The following is a 17,995-nucleotide window of genomic DNA, read 5'->3' on the forward strand; positions in this document are numbered from 1 at the left end:
GACCGGGGAGTATTACAGAATGCTATGTCAAACCTCTAAGTCAATGCAATCAAGAAAGTTTTCTCCTCTTACCAAAACATACTTCAGACCATTCTGTTGCATGAGGCTGATTTGCCTCAGAAACACATTGATAAAGCAGCACATGAAAATGTGCATACACAGGAATGCATCTCCTATTTTCAAATGTATTTTTTCCCACTGCCTGAATGACAATTTGGTTTGGAGTTCTTCCTCAAGCATTCTCTCCATGATGGGGAGAAATTGAACTTATTATAAATATATAGTATGCGTATGTTTTAAGTAACTTGTAAATCACTGATACATGATATACTACAAATAATTACTGTTATCAAAAAAAAAGTTTGTCAGAATTAGGATTCAGTTTAACTGAACACATATTTTATATTTCTCATAATCCTAAACCAGCATGAGAAATAAAGAAGTTTAGATTAACTATTCTGTAAGAAAACAAACTCAAATCTTATTTTTAAAATACACTGTGTAATTATAACGTAAAGGAAAAGTCATAAAACTTTCCTTTTTGGACCAACATTGTTAGTCTAATTTGTTGAAAAATTCACCTTAACTATGTGAACTTGTATCCTTTTATAAAAATGTTTCTGAGCTAGCAGTTTCTTAAGAAATATTTTTTAACTCTTAACACTTTTTGAGTATAAGAAGTTCTATTTCTTTATTTTCTGTTAATTTGGGGGAGATATTAGATTTATATAACTGCATGTTTACCACTATAAACCAATCAACACACCTTTAGTTTATGGGTTGTAATAATTTATTAATACTCTCTGGGTGTAAGAAAATACTTCACACTCATGCAAGAAGTAAAGGCTTTTCTGAATTACAGACACATGTATATAGAGAGAACTTTGTAGCTTCTACCCTGCAGTTTCATCCACAAGTCAAAACTAAATACAGAAACACAAAAATTTACCAGTCAAGATCTCAAACAGTTGATGTCCTTTACAGTGGACGTAAAATATGTTCATATTCTATATGGGCTCACAAATAAGCAAACAAGAAAATGAAAAGCAAGAAACAACCATTACTATAGTGAACCTCCACCATGGGAGGAGTAAGACACTTTTCTTGGGTATTTTGGGGATTAAAAAAAACATTATCAAGTGGGTTGTTTTGAGAATTATATGAGTATATTATACATATATATATATATAATTGTATTTTGAAATATATAAAATGGTATTCAATGGCTGTTGTATAATCAAATTAGTCTGAAGTCAGATTTATAAGAATTTAAGTGTGAGTTCATAAAAATACTTATTATCACCAGCCTGATTTAACACTCTTCTATCCCTGATAAACTAAACATTTTATCAAATAATAAATCATAATTCATCCCTAAATTGATTTCTTATTCCAGTGAAATGGAATACAAATTTGAATCTCTGCAAGGGTACGGCAGACATGCTATCCCTATTTATGCTACACATGCCCTTTTAGTATTGTCTATAGCTGTGTTGCATGGTAGAAACGTAATGCAAGCCACTTATGTATGTAATTTAAATTTTCTAGTAGCCATATTTAAGAGTAAAAAGAAACAGGTGAGATTAATTTAATAAATACATTTGTTAGCCCAGTATATCCAAAATGTTATAGTTTCAACATGTAACCAATATAAAAATTATTAATGAGATATTTTACATTGTTTTGGTATTCTTTGAAATCCAGAATGTATTTTATATTTATAGCACATTCAACTTGAACTAGCCATATTTTAAGTACTCAGTAGTCACATGTGGCCTGTGGCTACTGCATTGGCAAAAGAGATCTATAAGATTGCTTTTATGGGGACTCATTTAGCCAACACATCTTAAGTTGTGCTGTTATAAATAGAAGTATCACGGTCTAATAGTTTACTAAGTGTTTAACCTAATGGCCCAGGGAATTGTGATTCCCTCACTCCAATCCCAAGGAGTTTATGAAGTAGAAAATGCATTAAAATTTGTGTCACTAAGAATTTGTTCATAAAAACAAAATACAGATTAAAATAAGTATCTGCCCTTTACCTTTCAAGCCTTTTAGACCCAGTCATTAAACTCATTAGTTTCAGTCAATATGTTTAGTATGACAATGATAATAATTGCTTTAAAATGCTAATTAACTGCATACCTCATTTTTTTTATTATATATATATATTTATATTTATTTATTTTATTTATTTTTGGCTGCATTGGGTCTTCGTTGCTGCACGTGGGCTTTGTCTAGTTGTGGCGAGCGGGGGCTACTCTTTGTTGCGGTGTGTGGGCTTCTCATGGTGGTGGCTTCTCTTGTTGTGGAGCACGGGCTCTAGGCGTGCAGGCTTCAGCAGTTGCGGTGCGTGGGCTCAGTAGTTGTGGCTCGCGGGCTCTAGAGCGCAGGCTCAGTAGTTACGGCGCACAGGCTTAGTTGCTCTGCGGCATGTGGGATCTTCCCTGCCCAGGGCTCAAACCCATGTCCCCTGCATTGGCAGGTGGATTCTTAACCACTGCACCACCAGGGAAGTCCCTACCTCATTACTTTAAATTAAAAATATTATTTTAGACACACTACCAGTGAAGTCACTTGTCTAAACTACAAGATTCTGAAAAAGCTGTTTCTTTGCTAGCTGCTGTTGGACAAATGATGAATAAACTATTATAGAATTTTGGAGTTTGTTCAGATATTAACTAGTATAATAGGACACATTTTACTTGGAATGTTTTTACTTTAAATCTTACCTTGAATATATAGCATATACACAGAAGTAATTCTGAATTACTTTGGAATTCACCTTCCAAATTCAGTATATTCAACCTACCTATTCAAAACTCACTTGTCAAACATTTAATTATAATTCTTAGGAAGTTAAATAGGTTGTACAACAAAAGTTAATATATAAATCAGTTGTTTAGAATTTGGGATTTACTTTATAAATTATGGGTTGCTTTGAAAGCCTACCCAAGAGCCTGTTTAAACCATAATATATCTTTAACAGTATATATTTGTAGTGAAAAAATAGTAGAAACACTTATGCAAGTACCAAAAGATAATGTTACTGAATAAAATATTGTCATTGTGTTTCTCTTGATACTTACAGACAATGCATATATATAGAGGAAGATGAGGGATTCTTAACAAAGAGACTGGTGTATGGTAGGCGCATACGTTTCTGAAGATTCTAAAAGATATTTCTGGTTTCTTTTGAAAGCGATGGGAGAAAATAAACTTGTGAAGTTAGCCAAAGTACAGTAGAAATAATGGTTCCTCCATTTCCTAGAATGCGATTACATCTACTTGAAGGACCATAGTGAGAATTGCATTAGTTAACTGAGATAATACAGTTCCAAACACAGAAAGGTGCTCAGTAACTTCAGTTCCGTTCCCTTTGGTCTTTATTATGCTTTATGTAACTTCAAAGTATACATCTTTTCTGTGATAGAGTTATGTCACAAGCACTGACTGTTACCCAGGGATGGGGTTTGTTTCAAATGAAATGAAGAGAAGGAAAAGAAGAAAACTAGAAGGGGAGGGGGATGTAAGAAAAGATCCTTATGAGATGACTGAGCAAAGTCATATAAGACAAAAGAATAAAGGAGTTGTCTAAAGAGAAGAGGGGCAGAGGCACAGAGTTCTATTGCCCAGGAAGGGTGAATTGTCTGTGATCATTGGAAGGCAGGACAGGTTATTAGTGTCCTTGCAGGGATTAAAGGTTACGACAGAATTCAGTGGGACAGGTACTTCCCACGCAGGACAGGTTAGTTTGATGTTCTAGACCTGAGAAAGGGTTGGAAGGTTGGGGTAGATGTAATCAGGAGAAGGAAGTCTGCCATCAGCCATTTATATTGTATTAGCGGACCAAACCTGAAGTTTTTTTTTTTTTTTTTAAAGCTGAAGTTTTTAAAGCCCAAGTATTTTAATTTCTGTTTAACATTTATTTATTTGTCCGTCTTATCTCCCAAGCCAAAAGCTTTTCTAGTAGAATGATAAAATATCTAATATGGTGATATACATATAGAACCTGGTTTGATCAACATGTGTCAGGTGACTAAATACCGAAGTTTCTTAAACTTAATACAGCTCTTGATCCTCTGTGTTAGTCAGGCATGAGTCAAATGAAAAAGAAAGTCCTTGTACTGTGCCTTGAAGGTAATAGAGAAACACATGGTAAAAGGTAATCTCCACAGTAATCAGAGCTTGAAGATCAATTCCCACTTATAAACAAATAGGTTATCCATTTCTGTTAGTACTCTACCACTGTAGCAACTGGAGGCCTTCAGGAATAATGAGAATAAATGTCAGTAGAGTAGTATGTGACCCTCAAAGAGTTGTTAATCAGATCTTTATAAAGGCTACGTAGGACAGTGAAATGTGGAATTCTTCAATATTCTCCACTTTTAGGTGCCACCAGACTCATAAACTTCACGACCAGAGATAATAGTTCTTCAATTTTAGATTTATTTTCACTGTGCCCATCTACACTATTCTTGGCATGCCTTCGTTAAGGGTTGAAAACTAAGGAAGGATTTTATAATTTAGGCTGGGGTAGAGATCAGCTTTTAGTGGTTGATGATAAGAAGTAAGACTTTACATGTATAAACGGGTCTTCACTCACATGTATTTAGTAGGTTAAAAATCAGGAAGACAAGTCTGATCCCTCTAAATTATTCTCTGCCTACTACCTACAAAGAAAAAAATAAATGCCTTACATCAGCATCCTAGCATAATGAAGAAGTGGATTCTGAAGATGCAACTTTATGGTCAAACTAGTGGTTAAGAACTGACAAGAAAAACTACATCTTACTCTTATCCAGCCATACCCCACCCGCTTCTCCCAACAGTACCTTGTATGTTTAGATGAGTTTGAAAAACATTAATTAAACACTAACTATGAACCAAGCACTTGCTTGGTTCTAAGAATAGAGGGATGAATTAGGCCTAAGGAACTGAGAGTCTGGTCAGTGTCTAGGGAACTGGCAGTCAGGGTGGAGCCCAGCGTGAGTACTTGACACAGTGCATGAAGCTGGTAGTCATCTTCATCACTCTGTGTCAGCTAAGATACTTCAAGCTTTCTCAATATTATTTAATCTTAATTACCCACAAGGTATTGTCATTCCCAGCTAACATAGATGAAAGAACTGAGATACAGTTACTTCACACCGCTACTTACGTGGGTGGGGTTAAGTAAGTTGCCTAAGAGAAGTAAGTGGTTCCACCAAGACTCAAACTTAGATCTGTCATATTTCATTCGATTTACTGTTGCTACTTCTAGAATTTTTATATCCCTACTTTAACTTAGTGATAAGATATACGGCCTTGACTACCTTCAGTTTAATAGGGAGTTAATTTTTTCTTCCTAACTTAATTTTGGTGACATCTATTTGTCTCTCAAGTCGCTTAAAATCTTAAACAGCAATATGGACTAACTGGATGCATATTTGATTTTCAGGTAAATCAGTAATACCCTACTTACCTATATAGTGTTATATCATTCTTCATCTTATCTCTTTCACCATAGTTTTCTATCATTCAATACTAAACATGAGACTTGGTGATACATTATAAACATAAAATTGATGTCATCTAGCCACACTAGATTTCAGGAACGTACTGAGGAATATGAATATTTATAGCTGTTGCCTGACAACTGGGCCTTATGACTAGTGGCAAAGTAATGTTTTATGGATATAAAAGAATGAACAGAAATTATATATTAAAGAAAAAAACAATATTTAGGAAATATTTCTTAGCATTATTGAACCTAGGAGTGACATGTCATTTATCCTAGTCTTAAGAGAAAAGGATTGAACCATAGGAAAGTAACTATATACTCATCTTTGTTATATTTGAAATTTCCTAAGAAATCCTTAGTAAGAATGAATGTTATTTAATCCTTTTAAATTTGGAAGCAAGTTTAATGACATCAGAAATAATGCCTCTCTCCTATCATAAAAGCTATTAAAAAAAGCATTAAAATTAAATACATTAGGACCTTGTGATAAAGTCATTCCTAGGTTTCCTGCTATAGGAACATGTTCTTGATGACAGACACCAAGCTTTGATAAGGTAATAGTTACAGAATACTATTGAATAGAAGGACTAGAGTTTATCTAGTCTGATTTGTATTAACTTCATTTCATTCTTTCCTTCAACAGATTATACATTGAGCAACTTGGGTGTACCAGGAGTTCTTCTAAGTGTTGGAGATAAAACAGTGCATATGATAGATATGGAACCTATTCGTGTAGTGGGGAAGATAGACAAGTTAAAAATCAGTTACAAAACAATGTGACAAATGCTTCAGGGATGTGTTGTTTTGAGAAAATATCTGTTGCTATTCAAACACACTGGAGAACTTGGCAAATCAAGGAAAGCCTTTCAGGAGAAAATGATGTCTTGGCTGAGACTTAAAGGATAAGAAGAACTTGGCCAAGTCAGGATGGTGAGGTAGAGGGATAAGTTTATACCAGGCAGAGGAAACAGCACATACAAGGGACGAGAAGTGAGACCAGTGTGGCAAGACCTTAACATGTGAAGATGGGGATAGCGAGAGATAAGGGTTAAGCAGGTTCCAGATCACTCAGGTTCTCTTAAGACAAATCAAGTAGTTTAGACTTTTCCCAGAGAGCTCTGAAGAGCTATGGAAGGATTTTAATCAAGGATTTGCATTTTAAAAAGATCATCAGACCATAATATGGTAACTTTAGGAGACTTTCACAGGTAGCCTAAGATGGATATTCCCTACCTAATTTCACACTGTGGTGAACAGTGTCGGAGAGATTTTCTTATGAATGTTACTATGTGTGGCCTTAGTAATGAGAAAGAAGATCTGAGTTATATATTGACAGTTATGCAAAATCATTCATCATAAAATCCCAGAGCACTAGAACTCTATCCTTTTATAAATCAGAAGACTGAAGGCCAAGAAGCAAAATGACCTTGCCGAGGTTGAAGAGTGACAGGTGACTCAGTGGTCCAGACTGGCTCAGACCAGCACCTCCTGACTCCTGGGTGTGGGTGTCCTTCCAGGATCCTGCACCATTTCCCCCTCAGAAGGGTTTCAAAAAACGAAATATTTTACAAAGGAAGAGGACAGTTGTGTTCAGAAGGGTCAAATTCTTCACTTTTTTTTCCTGTAGGAGCCTTTCACAACCTTCTTCCTCAATGCAAATGACGGAAAATTTGACCATCCTAATCGAACCTTCTCGTCCGTTGCAAGGTCTTGGAGAACGAGTCAGAGAGATACTTCTGATGTAAAGGTAGGCCCTTTTATTTGTTGATATTAATTTCAAAATACGTTGAAGTTTTGATTTGTTTATTTTTTTAAGTGGGTGTATAAGATATTTTATTCCACAGCTTTATTCCATCATATTTTAAAATTATGTGGCATATCAAACCTAAGAGGAAACTAAAGGAAATAATTTTGAGCACCACAGAAAATGATTAGGATTCTTTTATATTATTCAGTTAAGGTGTTTTTGTTATTTCAAAAAATTCCTATCTAATTTAGATCGAACAATCAGGAGCTGGAAAGGAATTGCCTTTCCTGCTGTTAACTCAATATTTGGCCCATTCCATAAAACACAGCAGGAATTGGATTTGACCTTAATGTGTCATATTATTATAGCTTGCCCAGCTTTGGGTTTACATAGCCTAGGGCAATTAATAAAGCATTAATGACAAGACCCATTTAAAATGTAGGCTTTTCTGTACAGCCTTAGCTTTTACTTGGCTGTGCCTGGGGATACTATGCAACAATACACATTAGATTAAACCGGCACACACACAATATCCAGGAACAGCCAGAGAGCGGAGTCATTTTACACTTGGTAGTACTCAGCTATTGTTAAATAGAAAGATTTGTTTTTCATTTATATGGGCTTTTGTTTTTTAAAGAATGGTTGTATTCAAAACATTAAAATATATTTGCTCTGTCATTTTTCTCATTTTTTCCTGATAATAAGATTATATGTTCAGGTTATTACATAGGTATATGTGTTTCTTATTTTAATCCTCTTTTCTTCAAACTTTTCCCATCACTGCCACTCATGCTGTTGAATATACAAATATTATAGTATCATTCCATTTAGTGTCTTAATCCAACAGAAGATGGTGAATTAAAGTCAAAATTGTCATTTACATATTTATGCTTATCTATTCGCAAATATTTTTAAAAGGCAATTACAGTGTCACTGAACTGTAAGAAATTGGATGAATACAACTTTTATTTAGTTTTTTTTCAAAGCAGAAAACAAAGGGAATGAATCCAAGTAATGTGTAGCATATCTGTGTGTCTTATTCGTTGCCATCAAAGTTTGCATATAATTTATACATACAATGTATTCACATTTGGAAGTAAGATAATGTAACATGCATTCTTGCTATATTAAACTCTTAAGGCCCATATATTTCTCCGAACAGACTTATAATTTCACTGAGAAATTTTTCCACTTTAAAAGATCCATAAACCACCATTTAAACTGATTTACAACCAATGAAATCAAGAAGGGAGTCCATTTCTTACTTAATAACACTTTGGACATAAAATGGGGAGTCCATAGGCTTCTAGAATTAGCACAGTGTCTTTAAAAGGCATTCAGTAAATATTTTATATGTGAATTAAATATTCTTATCTATATTTTAAGATTTCCTATCATATGTAAGACTATTTATATCTCAATTCAGTATCCATATTATATCAAACTCTTTCAAGTGAAAATGCCTGTTCACTCTTGACATCATCATAAAACAGAAACTCGGTTTTTCAACTTAACTCAAAGGTTCACCCTCACAAGTCCACACACATGAGCCAGTCATCCTAATTTATGTCGCGTTTTAGGCTTTACCTTCTATCTTGAGAGCTTTATTGATGCTTCCGATCACCAGATATCTCCCCTAGTTACATGTCAGTTTCTGAGGACCAGTGCCCGTAAAGCCGAATTCAGGCTTTTCCCAAGAATTCTCCCAGCAGTTTTCCTTTTCTGAAACTTTCCAGAAACGTTTATATTTTGTTACCCTTTGGCTCCTGGGGGCACATCGTCAAGGACAAGGACCAATGTGGCTATCACTAATTCAGGACATTTTAAGTTTTTTATCCCAGGTAGCTGTACTTAATACAAACAGATACCGTCCTCCAACCCCCCAAGTTAATTAGTTCATAAGACGCTCACTTCCTCAGCCTGACATTGCGTGGATTGCTCTCATTTTCAGTTCTCTCCCACCACCACCCTGAACCTTTTATATTCTATGATAATATACTTTGAGTACCTTCCCATGTAGACCCCTTCTTTTTGAAGCCTGCACATTGTCTACATATACAATAATTTATACACGCAATCTTCTATCGATGGATAGTTTGTCTTTCTCTCTGATCGTTATTGTTAAACACAGGCTGCCGTAAATCCTTGCACAGCTATCTTGATGAACTTTGTGTGTATATGTGAAGATAATTCTTGTTAATGGGACTGGTGGCTCAAAGGCTATATACATCTTTAATTTTGAAAGATACTGCCAAACCTTCATTCCCAAAGATGATCATTCACTCCCTTCACATCATCGTGTGAGGATGCCACCTTCCCCGTGCCCCCTGCCCCGACCGTCACCCTTATAATAAACAGTGTAACTTGTGCTAATCTGGTGAGTGAAAAATGGAGTCAGCTTTGTTTTGGCTTGCACTTCATTAATTATGAGTGAAGTTGAGCATTTTTCATATAATTATTGACGTGTAAACTTGCTCATATCTTTTGCCCATTCTTCAGTTGGGTCATATGTCTTTTTCCTATTGATTTGAAAAAGATCTGAAATTGACTGCAGAAAGTTGCATTGCAAGTATGGTTTCTCAGTCTTTCACCTTTGCTATATCTCAATTATATTTTTGTGGTTTTGTGTATGTGTGTGTGTGTGTGTCCAAATGTATCACTCTTTCCCTTTATAACATCAGAATTCGGGGGTCCTCATTGAGGGAATGTTAGAGAGAAGATTTTTGGTAATAATGATGGTTGTATGCTTGAGATTTTCTAAATTCATGTTTAAATGTATTGATTAACGTGTACGGTATTTTTCCCTCTACAATAATACCTGATTTAGCAGGGAAGAATGTGTTACCAAGAGTAATACAGTTTTATAGCCTAAACTCTTGACTTCTTATCACTAAGCTGTTAAAACATTTTATATATAATTTTAAAGAAATGTTTTTATATTTCTGAAGAAAAGTACATCTGTAATATCTCCTAACTTAGGTAAGGTCTCATATAAGGGAGAACTAGGACAGAGTAGATGGTTTTATTCTGTCTTTTCTTTGTTACCGTCGGTCTCTTCCTGTGGTAATGAATACAAGCTGGGCAGAGAAGACTTGGTGATCTCTCAGGAGAGAGGTCTCCTGAGTTAAGTCAGACCAGTTCGTTTTTACTTTATTTTTTTAATTTCTCTCCTCCAGCATAGTCTTGGTAACAATGACATTCAACTTACTGAAGTTCTTATACTAATTTTCCTTAATGCCTTCCAAAGTTGTTGTATTACTTTTGAATAGCTATGTAGGTGTCAGAAAAGGGAGCTGTGACAAAATGTCATTAAGGTGACATAGTGTAAATTAATACAGTTAATGGAGGTGCTCACCACTGACTCATTGACCCATTATGAGCTCTTGTGGAATCAACGAATGCCAGGGCATCAATCTTTTGAAAAAAGGAAGAAAAGAGATGGCAGCTTTAAAACCTTGCAGTGAATTATATTAGAAAAGTGAAAACGTCTGGGTTGGATTTGATTTCACTAGGCAGCCATAAAATGGTATGCTCTCTCAGCAAACTATATTAAACTGAAATGTCAAATTTGATGCAGTTGGTATACAATTATGGTAGTGTTAATAGTGGTCTTCTATCATTCTAAGACATACTTTCAAGTCCAATTTCTCAGCAGCTTGAACTTGTCATAAGCTTGTAAATTAGAAATTGTGTTAGAGGATATTTTCTTATTATTGACGGGACGCATATAATACTATTAACTGTACCATGGGGTTTTAGTATAGCTGTTAAAATAAACTAGAAATCACATTTACAGACAAAATGCCTGTTTTAATATTCATCTTGCCATTTCTTTAATAATATTTGGTGCCTTTCTGCACTATTTTTCATTTAGGAAATTTTAAACTACTTGGACTCTTTCCTTAAAGAGAAGCTGGTTAACAGAAATCTATCAATGGGAAGAGAGTAAACAGAAGAGCTGTTATTTTAAGTGGGCAAGCTAGTGCCAGAGCTACCTCTATAGAAGCACACTTACAAGTTATAATAGAAGAGTTCATTCTTCTTGAATAATTCTCAATAGTTTTCAAGCATGCTTTTTTCTTGGTCATTTGATGCAGTCCTCAAAACAGTCCCCTGAGATAGAGATCATTATCCCTGTTCCGTAAAGGAAGTTCACAGATATTAAGTGGCTTGCCTAAATTCACACAGCAGGTCAAGAGGGAGCCAGAACTAGCACTGAGGGCTGTTCAGTTATTTCCAGTGCTTCATTCATTGGATGCTTTGCTGCTTTCATTCTTCTGCATGATCTCACAATTATATCCAGCCACGTTGACTAGTTTGGAGTAACTGACAGATCAAGTCATACTCTAATAATTTATTGCTATGTACAAAGCACCCTCCAAAATTAGTGGCTTATAAAAACACAGCCATTTATTTTCTCAGCGTTCTGCAATCAGAATGGGGCTCATCAGGTACTTGTCTCTTATCCATGTCAGGTCCAAGCGGATGGCCTCTCTGGGTCTGAAAGATTTAAGATGACTTCATTCACATGTCTGGTCCCTTAGCAAGGATGGCTGGAACATCTGGGGACTGGCTGGCCCTCTCTCTCTTTGTGTCTGGGAAGATCATCACAATTTTTTTCATAGTGTCTGCCTACCAAGAGGATAAAAAAATGGGAACTGCAAAGCTACTTAGCGTCTAAACTTGGAAGTCACATCGTGTTACCTACCTCCACAGCATTCTTTTGGTCAAGCAAGTCACAGGGCCAGCCCAAGTTAAGGGGGAGGAGAAGTGGACTCCACTTCCCCATGAGATGAGCAGCAAAATCTCATTTCAGATGGACATGGGGGTCAGGGGGATTGTTCTGGCCATCTTTGAAAACAATCTACTGAAGTCCTCTCCCCAGTCACAATTCACATTCCTCCTACAAGCAAAATATATTCAACTTGTTCCCCACAGTCTCATCCCACTATTGTATCAGGCTCAAAATCTAGTAGCTCATGATCTATATCAAGTCCACATAGAGATGAGGTACAGAAATTCCTAATTTGGAGACCTGGAAGCCAAAAAGATAAGTTATCTGTCCCACGTATAATTCAGTTCCCAGTGGTAAGGCAGGAACAGGTAAACATCAACAGACATTCTGTTCAAAAATGGGGGAGTGTGGAAGGTACATAGCAGTCATTGAGTAGCTTTCTCCATATGCTTCCTGATCATAGAAAGTTGAGGCCAAGGCCTCCTTTGCCCAAGTTGGTGCAGCAACTTAAAAACTTTGTGGATTTTCTATGTATCAAAGTATAGTTCACTGTCAGAAAAAACTCTTTCTCACAAGTTCTTTCAAGACAGGATCCTCCCTACTTCAGGCTGTGATTAGGATGCCCTTTATAATGCTCATAAGATTCTTGGAATCCCTTCGTGTGGCCGAGTGAGTCTGCAAACCTCTATCTTAAGTTTTTCTGAGCACTTATAAAAGGTTTTACAGGCACCCTTTTCGCTATGGCCATATTTTACTTACAGCACCTTAGAACTGATCTTTGTCTGAACCTTTTTTAATTTTGAGGATCTGACAAGATTGTCCTAGGCCCCTGTGTCTCTCTAAATACTGCTTTAAATCCGAGCAGTTTCTTCCTTAGCTCATAATACCTTATCCATATACCTTTGAAAGAAACCAGTGGTCACTTTCAGCATTCTGCCTGGAAATATCTATAACCAGAAACACAAGTTCATTCGGTACTTTTTCTGTCTTTGAAATGATTGCAGGAACTAGTCTTGTTAGTTTATCCCACACTACGTATCACGCATTGATTTCCTCCTGCTTCCAATAGCAACATCCTTACTGATCTTCCACCAGCAGTGTCCTCACCATCCTTCCAGCCTCTGCCTCCTGCCCTGTCCCAAAGCCAAGGCCACGTGTTTTAAGTTTTTATTACTTCAGGACTCCACTCCCAGGCATTAATTTCTGTTTCAGTTATCTATCACTGTGTAACAAATCACCCAAACCTCATCTTAAAACAGCATCAATTATTATTTGTTGACAATCATGCAATGGGAGTTAAGTCTCAGAGAGGACCACTCACCTCTGTGCTACAGTGACAGCTGGAGAGGCTTGGCTGGGTCAGAGAAGCAAGATGGCTTCACTCCCGTGTTTTGCGCCTCGTCTGATGGAGCTGATGGAGCGGTCAGGGACTGTCCAGGCCTGTCTGTCTGTCCACACGATCTTTCCAGCAAGGCAGCCACACAGTTTCATGTGATGGTGACTTCTAAGGGAACAACCACGGAGGCTGCCAAGCCTCTTAAGACTTAGGCATCTCTGCAAGCCCTGAAATGTCGTTTTGTCACATTCTGTGTGTTGAAATAAGCCAGCCCATATTCAGAGAGAAGGGAAATAGACTCCACCTCTTTATGGGAGGAACAGTAAAGTGGAAATGCCAGACAGCATGCAGGATGAGAGGGATTATTATGGGGATCGTTGAGAAAACTCTGTAAGTTACTAATTTAAAAAAAATTGTTAAGTTTCAGTTTGGTTTATACATCCAGTTCAGTCTGACTGTGCATTTGGAAAAACCAAAATCTGAAGTGCAAAAAACTTATAAAAATATATCTGATTAGCCTAGGTAGCATGTAAGCTAGTCCATATGTTTGATAAAAAACACTTAAATTGTCTGAAGTGTCTACAGAGCTTTTTTTTTTTTTTTTAACTGATTATGGGATATACTTTGATACTGAGTAAACTCTGTTGATAGAGTAAATAATAGCTTCAAAAAGTATTTTGCATAAAGCTATGAAATGCATTGTTTCACACACATTACCCCCGTTTAATCCTCACATCCACACTGTGATTTAGTTGCTGTCATCATCACAATTTTGCATATCAAGAAACTGTTTTTTTCTTAAAGTTTAAGAAACTTGCCCAAGCTGGTGAGAAGTCTGTATTTCAACTCAGAACCATTTGATTCCAATGCACAGAAAGCTGCCCTTCCCCGGTAGAAGGGATAGTCCCAGAAGTGACAGCCTGACAGCCTCCCCCTTCACTACGACTAACTGGTAGCCCTGCGGTAACTCTGCTTTAACTAATACTGTTTGAAAACCTGTTACCGCTATTCCATGCCTGAAGTTCAGGATATGATAAATATATAGTAATGATCTGTTCATTTTTCATTCCACAAATATGTATTGAGTACCTTTTTTATATGTCAGGCACCATTCTTACCACTGAGTGGTGAGCAAGTGAGATCCCTCATTGATGGGATTTCTGGAAGAATGAGGATACATACCTTAGGAAGCTTTTGTGAAGATTAAGAAAAAGATGTAAAGTACTTAGAACAGTGTCATGACACAGTAAGATACAAATAAGTAATTCCTGCTGTTTTAAGATTGAATGGCCAGATGTGACATTTCAGCTGTTTCCTTGTCTTGGAGCCCAGATACAGTAATTGTCATCTTCTTGTACATAACATTTGAATCTCAGAGGTGAAACTCTCTTAACTCATTAAATTTTTTAGAATAAGCAAACCTTTTAAATAATATAAATGTGAATATTAATTATATATGAATGCCCTATACTTACATACTAACTTTAAATTTAAAATGCCATTTGAAACAAGATTTTAAAGCAATAAAATTAAGGTATAAAAACTTGCACCCACTCTGCTGTTTCAGCAACTGCTCCCTAGACTTTCTGTGATTTTACTCTCTTTTCCTTCCCCTTCAAGGAAAACAAAACAAAACAAAACAAAAAAACCCAAAAAACTTAAACTTCCCCAGCTCAAGACTTCAGGGTTCAGACTGCTTTAGTCACTTACAGCTCTGGTCTTTTGAAGCTTCGAGGGGCTTTGCAAATATGCTGTACTTCAGGAATTTCTTCATATTGCTTTAAAATGTGTCTTTTTTTTTATCTGCATCCTAAGAAAACAAAAAATATTGTTAGAGTAAATCTGGGGGAGTTTCTTCTTCCCGTCAAATGTCAGGCCTCCAGCGGCTTACACCAACATCTTAGCTAATACCCTAATTTATGACCACATTCTGGTCGGCCAGATGAGGACCAGAGTGGAGAAAATGTCTCACTTAGGATCATCCCGAAGGCCCTGGTAATCCTACTTTTTCATGATTGGCTGCGATTCAAGCCTTGAAGGTCCCCACCCCACTCCCGCTGTTCTAAATAACCCTCAGAGGAGAGGTTCCTCAGCCTCGCTTTGTTCTCCTTGGTGGTAGCAGGCTTTCAGCCCCTTCTTTCTGGAGAGCTTAAGTTAAAATGAAAAGGACTTGCTTCCTTCACTTCTTCAGTTAGGTACAGTTTTGCTGGCAACGTTAAAACCAACTTTTTCTAAATTTAAATTGAACTCTTTTACACCTTTGAACCTTCTAACAAAGCTAGAATAAGCAAGATAACATTTTTTAAGCTGCAAAAGTTTCCTCTCGAAAGGTACAAATTTTATTTCTGGGTGCATCCTTTTTCTTTTATTTAATAAAGTACTTTATTGGCTCTTTTCCTATCTTGAAGCATTCTTGCAACCATCTCCATAGTCCCCAGAAGATTTCTAGTGATATTAAAATGATTTTATCTCATATCTTCAATAGTTTAATATTTAATGAGTACCTGCTGCATACAAAGTATAGCACCAAGAGCTGTGGGGGATTTAGCAAAATATAAACCTACAAAATTAGGCTCAAAGTCTGCTTTGCCCAAACTGTTATTAATATAAAATCCTAGGCTTCTTATGCCTCTGTGAGTCTAATTTAATGACATTCAGTGAAATAGTATTACAGTGGCAAGTAGGTTAATAATAACCACGTATTTTATATGCCCCTATACCACAGGAAAGAATGGGAAACAATATATATGAAAAACATTAAAGCACCAAGACACTTGAAGATAAATCGAAACTCTTTGGGCTGTCTAAATGAAAAATAAATCCATGTTGCTATATCCATGTGGATGTATATCCCTCTCAGTCCTCAAGGAAGCTTACATAGGCTAGTTCTAGAGATAGAACATGGACACAAATAACTGACGAAAGACAGCTGGGAAATCCCTGACTTATGTGAGCTTATTACACATAAATCACCCTCTCCATGGAGCAACTGCATGAACTTACATTCCTCTCCCCATTTTGGACCATTTGGGTTGCTATTGATACTCATTGTCATATATAAAATGGACAATGTGCAAATAGCAATGTGCTTTATCTTCTCTACATCTTATACTAATTCCCACATTTTCCCAAGCAATGAGAACAAGATCAAAAGAAAATTGTGTGGTTATTGTCTTGGTCAGCTCAGGCTACTGTGTTTTACCATAAACTAGGTAGCTTATAAACGACAGAAATGGGTTCCTCAGTTCTGGAGGCTGGAAGTCCAAGATCAAGGTGCCCACATAGGCTCTGTGTCTTGTGAGAGCCTGCCTCCTGGCTCACAGAAGGACGTGTTCTTGTATGCCCTCACATGGCAAAGAACGGAAGCAAGGTCTCTCAGGACTCTCACCAGGACACTAATCCGTTCACTAGGGATCCACCCTCATGACCTCATGTAATCCTAATTACCTTCCAAACACCCTACCTCCTAATATCATCACATTAGAGGATAGGGTTTCAACATTTGAATTTTGGAGGAATAGAATATTCAGTCTGTAACAGTTACACATTTCTGATTGAGTACAAATAAATGAGAATAGCAATGATACTTTACTTCTACCTTCTAATCAGTGACCACACACCTTTACCAAATTGGCCCCTCAGTGCAACATGGTATATACACTGTCATGCTTGCCCAGCCCAGAAGTCAAACTCATGGTAGTCATTGCTGATAGATGTTGCTGAAGCACCCCTTAGCCCCTGGTTTATCCACCACCTAGGCTGTATCATTATCTGCAAATAAGAATGTCTGTTTACCTATTAGTTTTTCTTTTAGCCCCTTCTTAATTGCCCCCTCACATTCAAGTCACTGAAAAATTACATTAACATATTAATTTCACTGTAGTTCTCCTTTCCCACAGTTCCTTGTGCCCCTGATATCTTGTACGTAGTTTATTATTAATATATATTTGCCTCTCCGTATGAGCCATCTAATTCCCTCTCCTTTTTGCATCCCCCGGTCCACATCTTTGTTTACTCATCCTCACGTGTGTTGCGGATGGCCCTCCCTGGTACAGTCCCACAATATGTCCCCTTACTCAACACAGCCGCAGCTTCCCGTCCCTCTTCCCTCCCGTTCTCCTTGCTGCTGCTGGTTCCCCCTCTCCCCCTCCCCACCCACACATATTCCTAGTCTCTCCCCTCTCCAGTTCATTCTTTACTTTGACACCCAATGTCTTGCTTTAAAATAAATGTAATCATGTCAATAGCTCTTTTTTTTTAAATTATTGCCAATACGACAAAATCCAAAGAGCTTAGATTGGCATAAAACTTCCTTTGTCATCTGACTCCATACACCTCCCACCATCTCATTCCGCCCCATCTTGATCTGTCCCCCAATATATCCTACACTCCACCCATACCCGGTTCGTACCACTCCTTGATAATACTCTCTGCCAGTCCCCCTGCCCCTTTCCCCACCTTTATCTTGCGATGGTTGAACTCAATGTCTGATCTTCAGTGAAGTCTTTTCTGACTTGCCCAGAGTTCCCTGCTCCGTCCTCTCTGCTCCCTTGTGCTCTGTTTATACTTTCACAGCTATTATTGTTGTGCATTATGACCATCTGTTTATACATTTTCCCCATAGACTAGACTATGAATTACTTAAAGGTAAGGCCATGATTGTTCATTATTTGT

General features: G+C 37.0%; 1 protein-coding gene across 4 annotated transcripts in view; it reads left to right on the forward strand.

The window, feature by feature from the left end:
* The window catches only part of NBEA (neurobeachin), a 618,385-nt gene that overhangs the window by 543,390 nt on the left and 57,000 nt on the right, over nt 1-17,995 (forward strand). For all 4 annotated transcript variants that reach the window (XM_065896024.1, XM_065896027.1, XM_065896028.1 and 1 more), the window contains one exon: nt 7,131-7,250. In XM_065896024.1, the coding sequence (XP_065752096.1) occupies nt 7,131-7,250 (120 nt within the window). The remainder of the gene's footprint in view (nt 1-7,130; nt 7,251-17,995) is intronic.

The sequence above is a fragment of the Phocoena phocoena genome, chromosome 18 (assembly GCF_963924675.1).
Source record: "Phocoena phocoena chromosome 18, mPhoPho1.1, whole genome shotgun sequence".
Taxonomy (NCBI): domain Eukaryota; kingdom Metazoa; phylum Chordata; class Mammalia; order Artiodactyla; family Phocoenidae; genus Phocoena; species Phocoena phocoena.